The sequence below is a fragment of the Hyla sarda genome, chromosome 3, assembly GCF_029499605.1.
Source record: "Hyla sarda isolate aHylSar1 chromosome 3, aHylSar1.hap1, whole genome shotgun sequence".
NCBI lineage: Eukaryota > Metazoa > Chordata > Amphibia > Anura > Hylidae > Hyla > Hyla sarda.
The window spans coordinates 152,235,463-152,251,241 of NC_079191.1; the positions used below are offsets into that span (position 1 = coordinate 152,235,463).

At 42.6% G+C, this 15,779-nt stretch overlaps 1 protein-coding gene across 14 annotated transcripts in view; it reads right to left on the reverse strand.

Annotated features, from left to right (window-relative positions):
• Positions 1–15,779, reverse strand: part of PEX5L (peroxisomal biogenesis factor 5 like) — a 319,298-nt gene that overhangs the window by 70,269 nt on the left and 233,250 nt on the right. For all 14 annotated transcript variants that reach the window (XM_056565261.1, XM_056565260.1, XM_056565272.1 and 11 more), the window contains one exon: positions 15,144–15,243. In XM_056565261.1, coding sequence (XP_056421236.1) covers positions 15,144–15,243 — 100 coding nt within the window. The remainder of the gene's footprint in view (positions 1–15,143; positions 15,244–15,779) is intronic.

Below are 15,779 nucleotides of genomic sequence, written 5' to 3' on the forward strand. Positions count from 1 at the left end.
TGAGGTTCTCCCATTAATATACGTACGTTTGAAACATAATTATTAACACACGTTAAACAACCCCATTCAAGTCAATGTTTTTTTTCGTTTACCCTTTGTCACACGTTATAGCCCATCATGACCAACGTACGTTAGTTGTGACGGGAGAAATAACGTGACATGCACTAATTTTTCACACGTCACAAGAAACGGGTATATTAACATATCTTATTTTTAACATTGAAGTCTATGGCCGACATACGTTAGAAAATACACCCGTTAATGCCCATTACTATAACGGACATTATTTTTACTGAGCATGCTCAGAAGAGGTGACATCAGTAGACTCCTGCAGTGCTGAGGGACTAATACTACTCCCATCATGGAACAGACTTGCTTCCATGCTGGGAGTAGTAATTCCCCACTGCAGGAGTCTGCCGACAGCTGGGGAGGTTACATTAGTGTTTGTACTACTACCCCCATCATGGAAAAGACTCTGTTCCATGATGGGGGTTGTAGTACAGAGGCTGAGGGATTGATCGAACCAGGTCTCACTTCTGACACCCAATGCGATCAGAAGTTATTAAGCAGGGGAGCGGGCGACATGGTCCGCAACCCCGCTATCACCGATATATTTTTTACTTTCATTTTTAAATTCCCCGCGGGGATCCCTGAATGGCCGGTACTGAGGAGCCAATCATGGATCCCCCTGGGGTTTTAAAAATGGACTATGTGAGGGGACATATATATAATAAAAGTGTTTATTGGGGGGGGGGGGCATAGAGCGCTATATATCTAGCCCCCTGCCAGCGCATTAATTAATAAAAATATAACCCCCCGCCAGCCCATTTATAAGTATATATCTATACCCCCGCCAGCGCATACTGTGACCCCGCCAGCGCATATAAGTATATATCTAGCCCCCGCCAGCGCATACTGTGACCCCGCCAGCGCATATAAGTATATATCTAAAACCCCCGCCAGCGCATACTGTGACCCCGCCAGCGCATTTGTCCTAATTTTCTATTGCAGCGCTATAAGTGACAACCATACCTATCAGAACGTATTCACCAGCGCCCCGCCAGATGATCCTGACAGATATACTATTCATTCATAGCGCCGGCAGCTGTATATGTATATAGATGTGCTGGGGGGGGGGGGGGGGGGGCAGACATATAGCGTTATCTGCCCCCCACAGCGCTTCTATATTCATATGCAGCTGCCGCGATATGAATGAGTTGTATACCTGTCAGGATCATCGGCCGGGCGGCTGCTGGATGCACTCCTGACATATATACTTGTCATATATAGCTCATTTGTACAGCGTTATATATGACAAGTATATATGTCAGGAGCGCATCCAGCAGCCGCTCGGCCGATGATCCTGACAGATATACTATTCATTCATAGAGCGGCAGCTGCATATCTGTCAGGATCATCGGCCGAGCGGATGCGCTCCTGACATATATACTTGTCATATATAATGCTGTACAAATGAGCTATATATGACAAGTATAAATGTCAGGAGCGCATCCAGCAGCCGCCCGGCCGATGATCCTGACAGGTATACAACTCATTCATATCGCGGCAGCTGCATATGTATATAGAAGCGCTGTGGGGGGCAGATAACGCTATATGTCTGCCCCCCCAGCTCATATATATACAGTACACATACAGCTGCCGGCACTATGAATGAATAGTATATCTGTCATGATCACCTGGCCGGGCCGCTGCTGAATATGTTCTGATAGGTATGGTTGTCACATATAGCTGCAATAGAAAATTAGGACAAATGCGCTGGCGGGGTCACAGTATGTGCTGGCGGGGGGTATAGATATATACTTATAAATGCACTGGCGGGGTCACAGTATGCGCTGGCGGGGGTATAGATATATACTTAAATGCGCTGGCGGGGTCACAGTATGTGCTGGCAGGGGTATAGATATATACTTATAAATGCACTGGCGGGGTCACAGTATGCGCTGGCGGGGGTATAGATATATACTTAAATGCGCTGGCGGGGTCACAGTATGCGCTGGCGGGGGTATAGATATATACTTAAAAGCGCTGGCGGGGTCACAATATGCGCTGGCGGGGGGTATAGATATATACTTAAATGCGATGGCGGGGTCACAGTATGCGCTGGCAGGGGCTAGATACATACTTATATGCGCTGGCGGGGTCACAGAATGCGCTGACGGGGGGTATAGATATATACTTATAAACGCGCTGGCGGGGTAACAGATATATACTTATAAATGGGCTGGCAGGGGTCATATTTTTATTAATGCGCTGGCTGGGGCTAGATATATAGCGCTCTATGCCCCCCCCCCCCCCAATAAACACTTTTATTATATATCTGTCCCCTCACATTGTCCATTTTTAAAACCCCAGGGGGATCCCTGATTGGCTCCTCAGTACCGGCCATTAAGGGATCCCCGTGGGGAATTTACAAATAAAAGTAAAAAATACATCGTGATCGCAGGGTTGCGGACCATGCCGCCCACTCCCTTGCTTAATGACTTCTGATCGCATCGGGTGTCAGAAGTGAGACCCGGTGCGATCAATCCCTCAGCCCCTGTACTACAACCCCCATCATGGAACAGAGTATTTTCCATGATGGGGGTAGTAGTACAAACACTAATGTAGCCTCCCCAGCTGTCTGCAGACTCCCGCTGCTAGGGATTTACTACTCCCATCATGGAAACAAGTCTGTTCCATCATGGGAGTAGTAGTAGTCCTGGCTGTGGGAGTCTGTAGGCAGAGGTGTAAAAACGTCCGGTACATGACGGATGTTTTCCCTTATTAAACGTCTGTTAATAATACATAATAACATACGTTTATTAACGGGTGAACTTCATAGTGTGAAAGCAGCCTTACTTATAAAGGGGGGCTGTGCAGGGAGCCCATAGGCTAGCTGCGGGTCATCTGGTCACCTGGTGTTTTCTGGGTAACAAAACATATCACTTGAACATGTGACACCCCTTATCATGTGACTAACAATCATGTGACCATATCAAAGGTCCTTTACCCTTAGTACATAACTTAAACACATTATGGGGGAACACTGCAGGTGAGCCCTGAGGATGTACAGGGACTAAACCAGACTGTAGGAACATATCCCTTACTGGGACATCACATGCACATACTGTGGAATTGCCACAGTGGAATTCCCCCAGCAGAATGGACATAAACCCCAAGAACAAACATGTTCGTTTTTGGGTGGATCTTTATTCTGCTGGTGGAATTCCGCTGGGCTGCATTGTCATCGATAGAGATGGCACACATCAGTGCAGTCCTATTGCCAATGCTTCGACAGTGCCTGCAGCAAGCAAACATTCTACCGACTAAATGTCCACAGTGTGGAGAAGCCCTTAGGGGTCTGCAGGAGGAGGGGAAAAATGGGTCTAGGGGAGTACAGGGGTGGGATTCTGACAAACAGAGGAAACACTCCTAAACAGTTTTACCTACATAAGATTACCGCAAGTCATGGCATGCTGGAGACCGTAACTCGTGATCAGTACAAGATAAATAATGATACCTATTTACATGTAGATCAATTGTGTTAGTACTGGGAAATGCTCACACATTAAATAGGAGCATTAAAGGGGTTCTCTGCCCCTAGACATCTTATCCCCTATCCAAAGAATAGGGGATAAGATTCTGATCGGTGGTGTCCCACCCCTGGGGACACCCGTGATCTCAGCTGCAGCACCCTAGACATCCGATGCATGGAGCAAACTTCGCTCCGGGCCGGATGACTGGCGATGCAGGGAGATTGGCAGGACCCCTGCGATCAGACATCTTATCCCCTATTCTTTGGACCCCTTTAAGAACCTAACGGAGAATAATAATATTAGATTAGTGCAGTAATACTGACAGATACTGACGGAGTGCTGGTATAGTCATGAGGAGGACTGACACTAGGAGATCAAATAGAAAGAAACCGGACAGAATATAAACCAGGAACATAGAAGGAAGCCAGGAGTCCGAATTAGAAGTAAGATAAACTGTGCCAAGCAAACAAACCAAAGGACAGTAGCTTTCTTTGCTGCTTGCTTAAGCAATTTAGTGCATCCAAAGCTGCAGGACTGCAGCCTGAACCGGCAGGGCCAAGGTGATGAATAGGAGCTGAGCAGAGAGTGTAGGGAACATTTGGTTACATAGCAAACAGACAAGGCTGTCAGCGGGAGCTGGATAAGGTCAGTAACAACTACGCTACAGGGAATGAGTAATATCATCATTAGTGCAATAATATATGGATAACACTGCCATACAGTAACAAGATAATACCACCATACAGTGACTGAATATTACTGCCATACAAAGATCAATCAATCCTGCCATACAGTGTCCGCATATTGCTGACAAATAGTGACTTAATAATGTTGCAATATGATAACCAAATAACACAGCCATCTTGTGGGCAAAGTGTCAAGGTTTCGCCATGCCTGGACAAACAGTAAGGAGCCTACAGTAACCTTGTGGTGATTAGTGAGTACGACCTACATGACCAAACATATATCCTAAGAATAAGCCATCACATTTTCTGGATACCCTTGTAAGGCATTTTTTTAATTCTCAATTTGAACTTATTATGGTACAAAAACCTTTTCTTCACAGGTATTTATTTAAAATTCTTGTTTCTGTTCTACAGCTTCTCCAATGTCCTGTTATCAGTAAAGTCCACCAGAAAAGCTATTCTCTGAAGGGTTTTGTATAAGCCTTTGTTTTCTCTGCTAATAATGACCTTTGATCTGATCATAAATCAGCTTTTTAAAAAGACCCATGACAAATGTTTTTGTACCACAAAAATAAAAATGCATTCAAAAGTGTCCATGACCTTCAACATACTTATTTTGTTGCATTTCACCACTAAATGTACTGTAAGCTTTGACATTGATATGAAAAAGAAAAAAAAACCTTACTGATGCATCAAAGAAAAACAATCTTTATTGTAATGAAGTACAGCAAGAAACAAGCAAATTGCATTTATTGCTGTTATGAAATATGTGTAAACAAATTAACTTCATGTGTTTTTTTTTATGATTTTAATGTGAGAGCTGGTCTATTCCTTTAGTACCCATAAGCATTATACAGTGATCCCTCAACTTACAATGACCTCAACATACAATAGTTTCAACATACAATGGTCTTTTCTGGACCATTGTAAGTTGAAACCAGACTCAACATACATTGTACAGACAGTCCAGATCTGTGAAACATGTCAATGAACTGACCAATCAGAATGGGCATTCACTGGTAAAACTCCTGTATTACTGAAGTGTATGCACTGACTGGTGTCTGGTAGCGCCCCCTACAGTACAGGGAGGTATTACATGTTCTGTACTCTTTACCTGTACCAGGGTTACCTGCTCCTCTGGACACCAGGTGAGGGCGGCTCCATATTACTTTTTTAGGACATTGTGTACTGTACAGGACCCCAAAGAAGCTCCTGTCCTCTCCATAGACCAGTGCTTCCCAAGCAGGGTGCCCCCAGCTGTTGCAAAACTACAACTCCCAGCATGCCCGGACAGCCTTTGGCTGTCCGGGCATGCTGGGAGTTGTAGTTTTGCAACAGTTGGAGGCTCCCTGCTTGGGAAACACTGACATAGACAGTGATTACAGCTCCCAACAGATCTTTCTTACTTTTATATGTAAGGATTTGCTTTATCTATATTAGTTATCTACTTATTTTTCTTTAATTCTCACTTTTTCCTATTTTTGGATGACATTTTGGTGCCTTTAGAACCAATTACCAGGTTTCCATAGAGTTCTGGTCTCAACATACAATGGTTTCAACATACAATGGTCGTCCCGGAAGCAATTAATATTGTAACTTGAGGGACCACTGTACTGTAATAATGATGCAGCAATTTTTACTCAGAATGATTATTACCTGCAGATACGTTCATGTACTAAAACTATTCAAAAGACGCATGTTTGAAGGATTTCATGGAACGTGGGACTGGGACATAAACTTCACATTTTATGCAGTTCATATAAAAAAATGTCATTTCCAAATGAGGAGCCACAGGAAGCATAAAATCCATTACATTCCGATTCTAATTTAGGAGAAGAGAAGTACAGAATGAGGAATAGAGATGTCAGACACTCATCTACTATTTAACACGACAGGAGGCTGATTGTGTTGTCTCGACAACTGCCATTCTATATTCCCGCTAGGTGTTTCTTACTTGTCAAGGCTGGCCCGCCATTAACCTGTCACTTCCCATGACAGAGCATCAATAGGATGACGCTTGTGAATCACGGCAAAAATGTAGGAGGGGGACTGCAACAGTGGAAATTAGCATGTAAATATATTTTTCGACAGAAAGTCCCCTAAATAATGTTTGACAAACTTATTCGAGAAGGTTATATTTTGGAATGCAAATGAGGTAAATATTTTTCATTTGTTTTTAATATTTTTGACATAGCTAAACAATACACTGCATGAAGACACTTAAAGGAGTTATACAGTATTAAAAAACGTATCCCCTATCCGCAGGGCCCCCCAGCAATCTCCATCCTGGCGCCATGGCTCTCTGCATGAATGTCGTGTGTGGACCATGGTACAAAGCTGTGGCCGACACGTCCTCTCTATGCATCTCTATGGAAGAGACGGAGACACCCGAACGCTGTGTTTCCGGCTTTTCCATAGAGGTGTATGGAGGGGGCATGAATTGGAACTGAAGCTTCTGGCCACTGCTTGTCCAGGTCCTGTGCATCCCAATTATCACCCCCTAAAAGGGGTTTTCCAGACTGGAGTCATTGATAGCCTATCAAAAGTATAGGCCATCAGTCGCTGTGAACATGGTCAAAAGCTGTGGATTGTTCATTGTGTAATATGGGGCACCAAACGTCTGATCACTGCAGGTGCCTGTTGTTGGTTCCCCACTGATTGATGACCAATGCTGTGGATAAGTCATCAGTTATTTTATTAAAAAAAACTTCAATAATACTGTGTTGGTTTTAGAGCTTTAAGGTGTGATACTAAGATTTAAATGTATCACTTCTCCACATGATAAGTGATACCTATCTCTACTGATGGGGGTCTTACTGCTGGAACCATCACTGATCACAAGAAGGGAGGGGAATTTTCCTACAAGTTAATGAAGCAGCAGTACACATGCTCGATTGCCTCTCTATTTATTGTTTATGGGACTTCCCAATATTGTCTAGCGCTAAACTCAACTATGTTTAGAAATACCTTGGACAGGGAATGAACCAGTGGTAACATTTCAGTACTGGGTTCTAGAGTGTCATACATTAGAGCAGTGTTTTCCAACCACGTTTGACAAACACTGTCCGGAAATACTGGGAGTTGTCGTTTTGCAACAGCTAGGGGCAAGGAGAAATTTCCCTCATAGTAATGACAGGGCCATACAATACTTTTTTTTGCCCATACAAATAACGTGAGCAGTGGCCAGTGACTCCATAGTACACTCAGACCTTGAGCACAACCACCAAGGTAGCAGGCAGAACATCTGCTATGGGGTGCTAAGGAGGCCAATTTCAACTATGACATAATGTGCAGGTAGTGGTGACTATTAAAGAGGGCATGTAGAATTGAATTTGAATGCAGCCTTGTCGTTTCTCTGTTACTTTTTCCACTTTCCATCTACTATCACTGTATTATGCTTGTACTGTGACAATACCAGGATGTGACATCACTAGATATTTGTTTTCCTATAGTGTGACATCACTGTTTGTACAATTCTGGTTCTGTGAAATCACTGAGTATGTGATCCCTGTATTGCAACATCTATGTGCACCTTATACAGTCTTGTGACAATACTTTGACCAGTATCCTTAACCCCTTAAGGACTCAGCCCATTTTGGCCTTAAGGACTCAGACAATTTAATTTTTACGTTTTCATTTTTTCCTCCTCGCCTTCTAAAAATCATAACTCTTTTATATTTTCATCCACAGACTAGTATGAGGGCTTGTTTTTTGCGCGACCAGTTGTCCTTTGTAATGACATCACTCATTATATCATAAAATGTATGGCACAACCAAAAAACACTATTTTTGTGGGGAAATTTAAACGAAAAACGCAATTTTGCTAATTTTGGAAGGTTTTGTTTTCACGCCGTACAATTTCTGGTAAAAATGACATGTGTTCTTTATTCTGAGGGTCAATACGATTAAAATGATACCCATTATTATATACTTTTATATTATTGTTGCGCTTAAAAAAAATCACAAACTTTTTAACCAAATTAGTACGTTTATAATCCCTTTATTTTGATGACCTATAACTTTTTTATTTTTCCGTATAAGCGGCGGTATGGGGGCTCATTTTTTGCGCCATGATCTTTACTTTTTTTTGGTACTACATTTGTATATAAAAAACTTTTAATACATTTTTTATAATTTTTTTTTAATAAAATGTATTAAAAAAGTAGGAATTTTGGACTTTTTTAATTTTTTTTCGTTCACGCCATTCACCGTACGGGATCATTAACATTTTATTTTAATAGTTCGGACATTTACGCACGCGGCGATACCAAATATGTCTATAAAAAATGTTTTTTACGCTTTTTGGGGGAGGGACGTTTTACTTTTTTATTGGGGGAGGGGATTTTTCACTTTTTTTTAACTTTTACTTTTACATTTTTTTACATTTTTTTTTACACTTGAATAGTCCCCATAGGGGACTATTCATAGCAATACCATGATTGCTAATACTGATCTGTTCTATGTATAGGACATAGAACAGATCAGTATTATCGGTCATCTCCTGCTCTGGTCTGTTCAATCACAGACCAGAGCAGGAGACGCCGGGAGCCGCACGGAGGAAGGTGAGGGGACCTCCGTGCGGCGTTATGAATGATCGGATCCCCGCAGCAGCGCTGCGGGCGATCCGATCGTTCATTTTAATCGCGAACTGCCGCAGATGCCGGGATCTGTATTGATCCCGGCACCTGAGGGGTTAATGGCGGACGCCCGCGAGATCGCGGGCGTCGGCCATTGCCGGCGGGTCCCTGGCTGCGATCAGCAGCCGGGATCAGCCGCGCATGACACGGGCATCGCTCCGATGCCCGCGGTTATGCTTAGGACGTAAATGTACGTCCTGGTGCGTTAAGTACCACCTCACCAGGACGTACATTTACGTCCTGCGTCCTTAAGGGGTTAATAATGTGAGATCACTGTGTGAAATACTCCAGTAGTGTAACACCACTATTGGCATTAAGCCTGTTATTGTGACATCACTATGATTGCAATTACTGTATTATGACATTGGCATGAGCGTTATGCCTGTACTATGACATTTAGAGATGAGCGAATCGAAGCTGATGAACCCGAATTTGTTACAAATTTCATTAAATATTTGATTCACAACAAATGCGAATATCGCCGCGATTCTATTGTGTGCATTAAACTTCATTTACAGCGGTCCAGGCACCAGGGCATCTAAAATGGCGGCTCCACATGTCAGTATATGGGGCAAGGAACAACTCTGGGAAGGCGGGAAGGCAAGGCGGGACAGGAAGCAGGCGGGATGACCCTTAATCACATGCCAGTCACCCCTTTGATGTCACAGCCCTATATATTCGGCAGCCACTTTAAGGATCTTCATATCATTCCTTACTTTGCATAGAAATAGGACAGACATCGCTGTGTGTGTTACACAGAAAAGCTCATTCCAGCAGCGTTTCCCATCCTAGTCACATCAGCGTTTTGGTGGACAGAGAGCAGTGTTTTTTTTCACCTAAAAGGATTTTTACTGCAGCCATTAACCTCCCAGTTACTTTCTTCAGCATTGTATTACAGAGAGGGGCAGATAGCTGTGTGTTGCCTCATACATTTCAACAAGCTGCCTCAACTTCATAAACCTTAGCAAATGAAGCAGGAATAATTTTTCAGCGCAATTCTGTGTCTTTGTTCGAACAACAAATCATATGCTGGTTATACTAATCTGTAGACTGTATAATACCCAGAAGTCCATTCCTAATAGTCTTGGACAGAGTGAAATTTTGTGTTTAGTACACAGCTTTTTTGTGCTGCAGCACTGTTTTGTTCTGCTGGTGTTGTGCAAAAATAAGTTTTTTTTAAGCGTACTGTACCGCATTTTTCTGCCCTCATAAGTGTATACTACATACGTACATCTAAGTGGTGTACTATTTTGTGCCTTTTAATCTGTCAAGGGCCTACATACTGTAAAAGGACAGCCAAAAGTAATCATTGACTGGTGTTTTACTCAAATAATTTCTGAAGTGTACAGTAGCGCATTTTTCTGCCCTCATAAGTGCATACCACATACCTAAGTAGTGTACCAAACAAACCAGTTAATCTGTCAAGGGTCTAGATACTGTGAAAGTCCAGGCAAAAGTACTCACCACCTTGTGTTTTTACTCAGATGCTTTTTCAGGTGTACTGTAGTGCATTTTTCTGCCCTCATAAGTGCATACCACATACCTACATCTAAGTAGAGTACTACTTTGCACCTGTTAATCTGTCAAGGGCCTAGATACTGGGAAAGTCCAGGCAAAAGTAATCACTGGCTGGTGTTTTACTAAAATACGATTTTTTAAGTGTACTGTAGCACATTTTTCTGCCCTCATAAGTGCATACCACATACCTACATCTCTAAGTAGTGTACTATTTTTTTACCTGCTAATCTGTCGTGGGCCTACATACTGTGAAAGTCTAGGCAAAAGTAATCATTGGCTGGTGTTTTACTAAAATACGATTTTTTAAGTGTACTGTACAGCATTTTTCTGCCCTCATAAGTGCATACCACATAGGTATATCTAAGTAGTGTACTGTTTTGTACCTGTTTATCTGTCGTGGGCCTACATACTGTGAAAGTCCAGGCAAAAGTCATCACTGGCTCGTGTTTTAACAAAATACGTTTTTTTTAAGCCTACTGTACGGCATTTTTCTGCCCTCATAAGTGCATACCTGATACCACACACCTACATCTAAGTAGTGTACTATTTTGTATCTGTTAATTTGTCAAGGGTCTACATACTGTGATAGTCCAGGCAAAAGTACTCACCGGCTAGTGTTGTACTCAGGTACTTTTTTAAGTGTACTGTAAGTGTTCCAGCCTCATAATTGCATACCACATACCTACATCTAAGTAGTGTACTATTTTGTAGATGTCAATGGCCTATATACTGTGAAAGGACAGCTAATAGTACACACCTGCTGCTGTTCTAGACAAATACAGTTTTAAGCGTAATGAAGCATATTGTACTCCCTTGATATACGATACGCAATAAGTATGTCAGGCAGAGTAGTGCCAGGACGTGCACAGTGGAGTGGCAGAGGCCTAAATTCATCAAGCGCAGGCAGAGGTCGCAGCATAGTAGGAGCGTGTGGCAGCCAGAGGGGTCTGAGCTCCCAGGGTCAGCTAGCAGTCGTGTCTCGACCAGCAACCCAGCAGCCGTGATTGATTGGTTCACTCGGTCATCCACTTCATACCAAGTGACATCCCCAGTCAACAGTCGGCGGGTTCCTCAGACTCATCCCTAACTTGGCATGGCCCTCATGCTGCTGCTGCCACCTCAAGGCTCTGTCATTGTGCTGCTCTATGGTTTCCTCATGCTACTGCTACCACCTCCAGGCTCTGTCATTGTGCCGCCAAATGGTCTCCTCGTGCTGATGCTGCCACCTCCAGGCTCTCTCATAGTGGTCTCCTCATGCTAATGCAACCTCCTCCACACTCTGTCATTGTGCCACCATATGGTCTCCTCATGCTGATGCTACCACCTCCAGGCTCTGTCATTGTGCCACTATATGGTCTCCTCATGCTGATGCTGCCACCTCCAAGCTCTCTAATTGTGCTGCTCTATGGTCTCCTCATACTGATGCTGCTGGGCCTGGGCCTACAAATTTTTACGGTAGCACTAGCTACCATAAATCTTCAATTTTTATTTCAAAATTAATCTTTTAATCTTAGAGATTGTGAAGCCCTAGTGTCTACTCATGCTGCTGCCAGCTCCAGGCTGCGTCATTAAGCAACTATATGTTATCCTCAGGCTGCCAACACCTCCACGCTGTGTCATTTAGCCACTATATGGTCTCCTCATGATGCCAACACCTCCAGGCTGTCCAATATTACGTTTACTGATGCTTCAGCCACCTCCAGGCTGTGCCATTCATCTTATATATATGGTTAACTGATGCTTCAGCCACCTCCAGGCTGTGCCATTCATCCAATATATGGTTTACAGATGCTTCAGCCACCTCTAGGCTGTGACATTCATCCAATATGGTTTATTGATTCTGCTGGGCCTGGGCCATTACCTTAAATTCCAATTCCAGGCTGTGTCATTCTGCCTGATTATGGTCTCCTCATGCTGCCAACACCTCCACGCTGTTCAATTCAGGCACTATATGGTCTCTCCTCATGCTTCAGCCACCTCCAGGCTGTGCAATTCAGCCACTGTATGGTCTCCTCATGCTTCAGCCACCTCCAGGCTGTGCCATTCAGCCACTCTAGGGTCTCCTCATGATTCAGCCACCTCCAGGTTGTGTCATTCAGCCAATATATGGTTTACTGATGCTCCTATGCCTGGGCCTAAACATTTTTATGGTAGCACTAGCTACCATAAATCTTTAGTTTAAATGTCAAATTTCATCTTTTAATCTTAGGGATTGTGAAGCCCTAGTGTCTACTCATGCTGCTGCCAGCTCCAGGCTATGTCATTCAGTAACTATATGGTTTACTGATGCTGCTGGGCCTGGGACATTAAATTCCAATTCCAGGCTGTGTCCTTCTGCCAGATTATGGTCTCCTCATGCTTCAGCCACCTCCAGGCTGTGCCATTCAGTCACTTTATGGCCTCCACATGATTCCGCTAACTCAAGGTTGTGTCATTCAGTCAATATATGGTTTACTGATGCTCCTAAGCCTGGGTCTAAAAATTTTTATGGTAGCACTAGCTCCCATACATCTTCAATTTAAATTTCAAAATTAATCTTTTAATCTTAGGGATTGTGAGGCCCTATTGTCTCCTCCTTCTGTCAACTCCAGGCTGTGTCATTCAGCCATTATATGGTCTCCTCATGCTTCAGCCAGAACCAAGTTGTGCCAATCAGCCACTATATGGTCTCCTCATGCTGCTAACACCTCCATGCTGTGTCATTCAGCCACTATATTGTCTCATGCTGCCAACACCTCCATGCTGTGTCATTAAGCCACTATATGGTCTCCTCTAGTGTTGCTCGCGAATATTCGCAATGCGAATATCGCATATTCGCGAATTACGCATATTACGAATATTGTTTATTTTTATTTTTTCCTCACTCCTCTCTGTTTCCAGCTTGTGTGGTCTAAAGAAGGCTCTAATACTGCTGTTTGAGACTGGCATCCGAATTTTCGCATATGGGAAAATTTGCATATGCTAATTTGCGCACATGCGTATTTTCGTTTATACTAATTTTAGCATATGCAAATTTTCGCATATGCGAATTTTCGGACGCCAATATTACGCGAATATTACGAATATGCGAATTTAGCAAATATATGACGAATATTCATCCATATATTCGCAAAATATCGCAAATTCGAATATTGCCTATGCTGCTCAACACTAGTCATTCAGCCACTATATGGTCTCCTCATGCTCCCAACACCTCCACGCTGTGTCATTCAGCCACTATATGGTCTCCTCATGCTTAAGCCACATCCACTGTGTGTCATTCAGCCACTATATGGCCTCCTCATGCTGCCAACACCTCCACACTGAGTCATTCAGCCACTATATGGTCTCCTCATACTGCCAAAACCTCCATGCTGTGCTATTCAGCCACTATATGGTCTCCTCATACTGATGCCACCTCCAGGCTCTGTCATTGTGCCGCTCTGTGGCAGTGATTCTAAAAGCGATGCCTGTAATCTGCATGTCATACTGAATAACAGTATTATTTCACTACCCCAGCACACTCCATATGTGTGTTAGAACAAAGCAAAGTGTTCTACACCCCTATTGAGCCTCTCTGTTGTCCAGAAATAGCCATTTTTAATGTAGAATCGTCCGCATCGAATTTGTCAAAAGTTCGCTCATCTCTAATTGCATTACTATATGCATTAGGGAGAACAAAATAATTATTAAACAATTATATTCTGAATGTGCTGCTGAAGGTGGTCATGGTGGAGAGGCCTAATTCCATGTTTTGCTTTGGGGCCCCATTGTCATTTGTCAAACCACTGGTCTCCCTGTAGAACCAGGGTCAGTTTACTGCTCCATTTTCCATTGCTGAGAGTGAAGTGACAATGGATCAAATCTTATGTGCCAAATTCTTCCAGCTATGCATCTTATTAGAATAAGGAGGTGGAACATGAACTATCTCCTAATCATTTCAGAGGAATTCATAGAACCCACAGAAAACTTTTATTATGACTTAGGCTAAAAAATTACTAAATTAAAAAGAGATACTAAATAAAAGAGATAACTAATCCAAAATTTGACAGCATTTACAAAACACATTGGGCAATTTGACATAGTAGTTGGAAAGTTTTCCCAACAGGATAATAAAAAGGCAACCTGTTTATAGAGTCACCTTATTCAGTAGGTAGTCAAGAACAAAAAACCACTGAAATGAAACTACATGAACGTCATTTAAGAGATTTTAAAATTTCAAACGTGTTTCTGTGACACGTGTGGTGAGAAAAATTATTCATACCATAAAATGATGCTACTTCACTGAAAACTAAGGGAATGTACAGCCATACATGGCAATTTCAGTGGACCCATTATTTCTTTAGTTAGCTTATAGTTGTGGGACTGCAAAGATCAGCAAGCTCCCATGGTAAACTTCATGGTTGCTAAATTAAACTATCACCGTGGCACCACAAGGAGCAGAAGTCTCCAAGGTCACTCATTCACAGTTTATCTAAAGACGATAGAGTTACACATGCCATCTATTACTCAAAGGATTACAAATTCCAGCAGTCCTAGTTAGACAACTGTAAGTATGACATCACAACAGGCTATGCATAAAAAGAATATATATATTCATACAGTCAGGTGTCCATGAAAAGGGGATAGTAAGATTGTGTTCACTTTTGTCCACTAACACCACACACCTAATAAATATCAAGTACCATTGCATTCCAAATAGCCGTCTATCTAGAAAACAGCCAAATACCTGCACTCGAATGGACTCATCTTTGGATAATACATTAGACAGTAACTGTCATACTTACTTTTATAGCAGGTGCTAATTCAAAGTCAGATGCTTGTTCTGTTTCCAGCGCATTATTCCTGTCTCTGGTGGGATCAGCTTGTGATCTACCATCTGCAGACCTGGCAAAAGAGCCATGAAGACATTTCAATGTGAATAGTGTAGCTAAGGTTGGATTCACACATGCAATTTTTTATGAAGATTTCGGAGAAGTTTGTTTGGGGCCTCAGTCAAATCCAAGAAGAATATGTTTCAAGGCAAGACACATTCTCCTTTTTGTATCCACTTTTGTATTTGGCTACAAAAGTGGATACAGTACTTCCCCTGGCAAAAATGATGGAATCATTCTCTAAGGGTCTGTTCACACGGCAGAATTTCTGCTTGCAGAATTCTGCCTCAAATTAAAGCCCACAGACTTCTTTGGGATTCCGCACTCCCATTCACACTTCTGAATTTCCGCAAGCGGAAATTCAGAAGTGTGAATGGGAGTGCGGAATCCCATAGAAGTCTATGGGCTTTAATTTAAGGCAGAATTCCGCAAGTGGAAATTCTGCCACGTGAACAGACCCTAAGGTTATTGATTCAAGTTTTTTGCCAATGATTTGTAATGGACAGTTTTCTTATAACTTTAATAATGCAAGTGAAACATTACATTTAT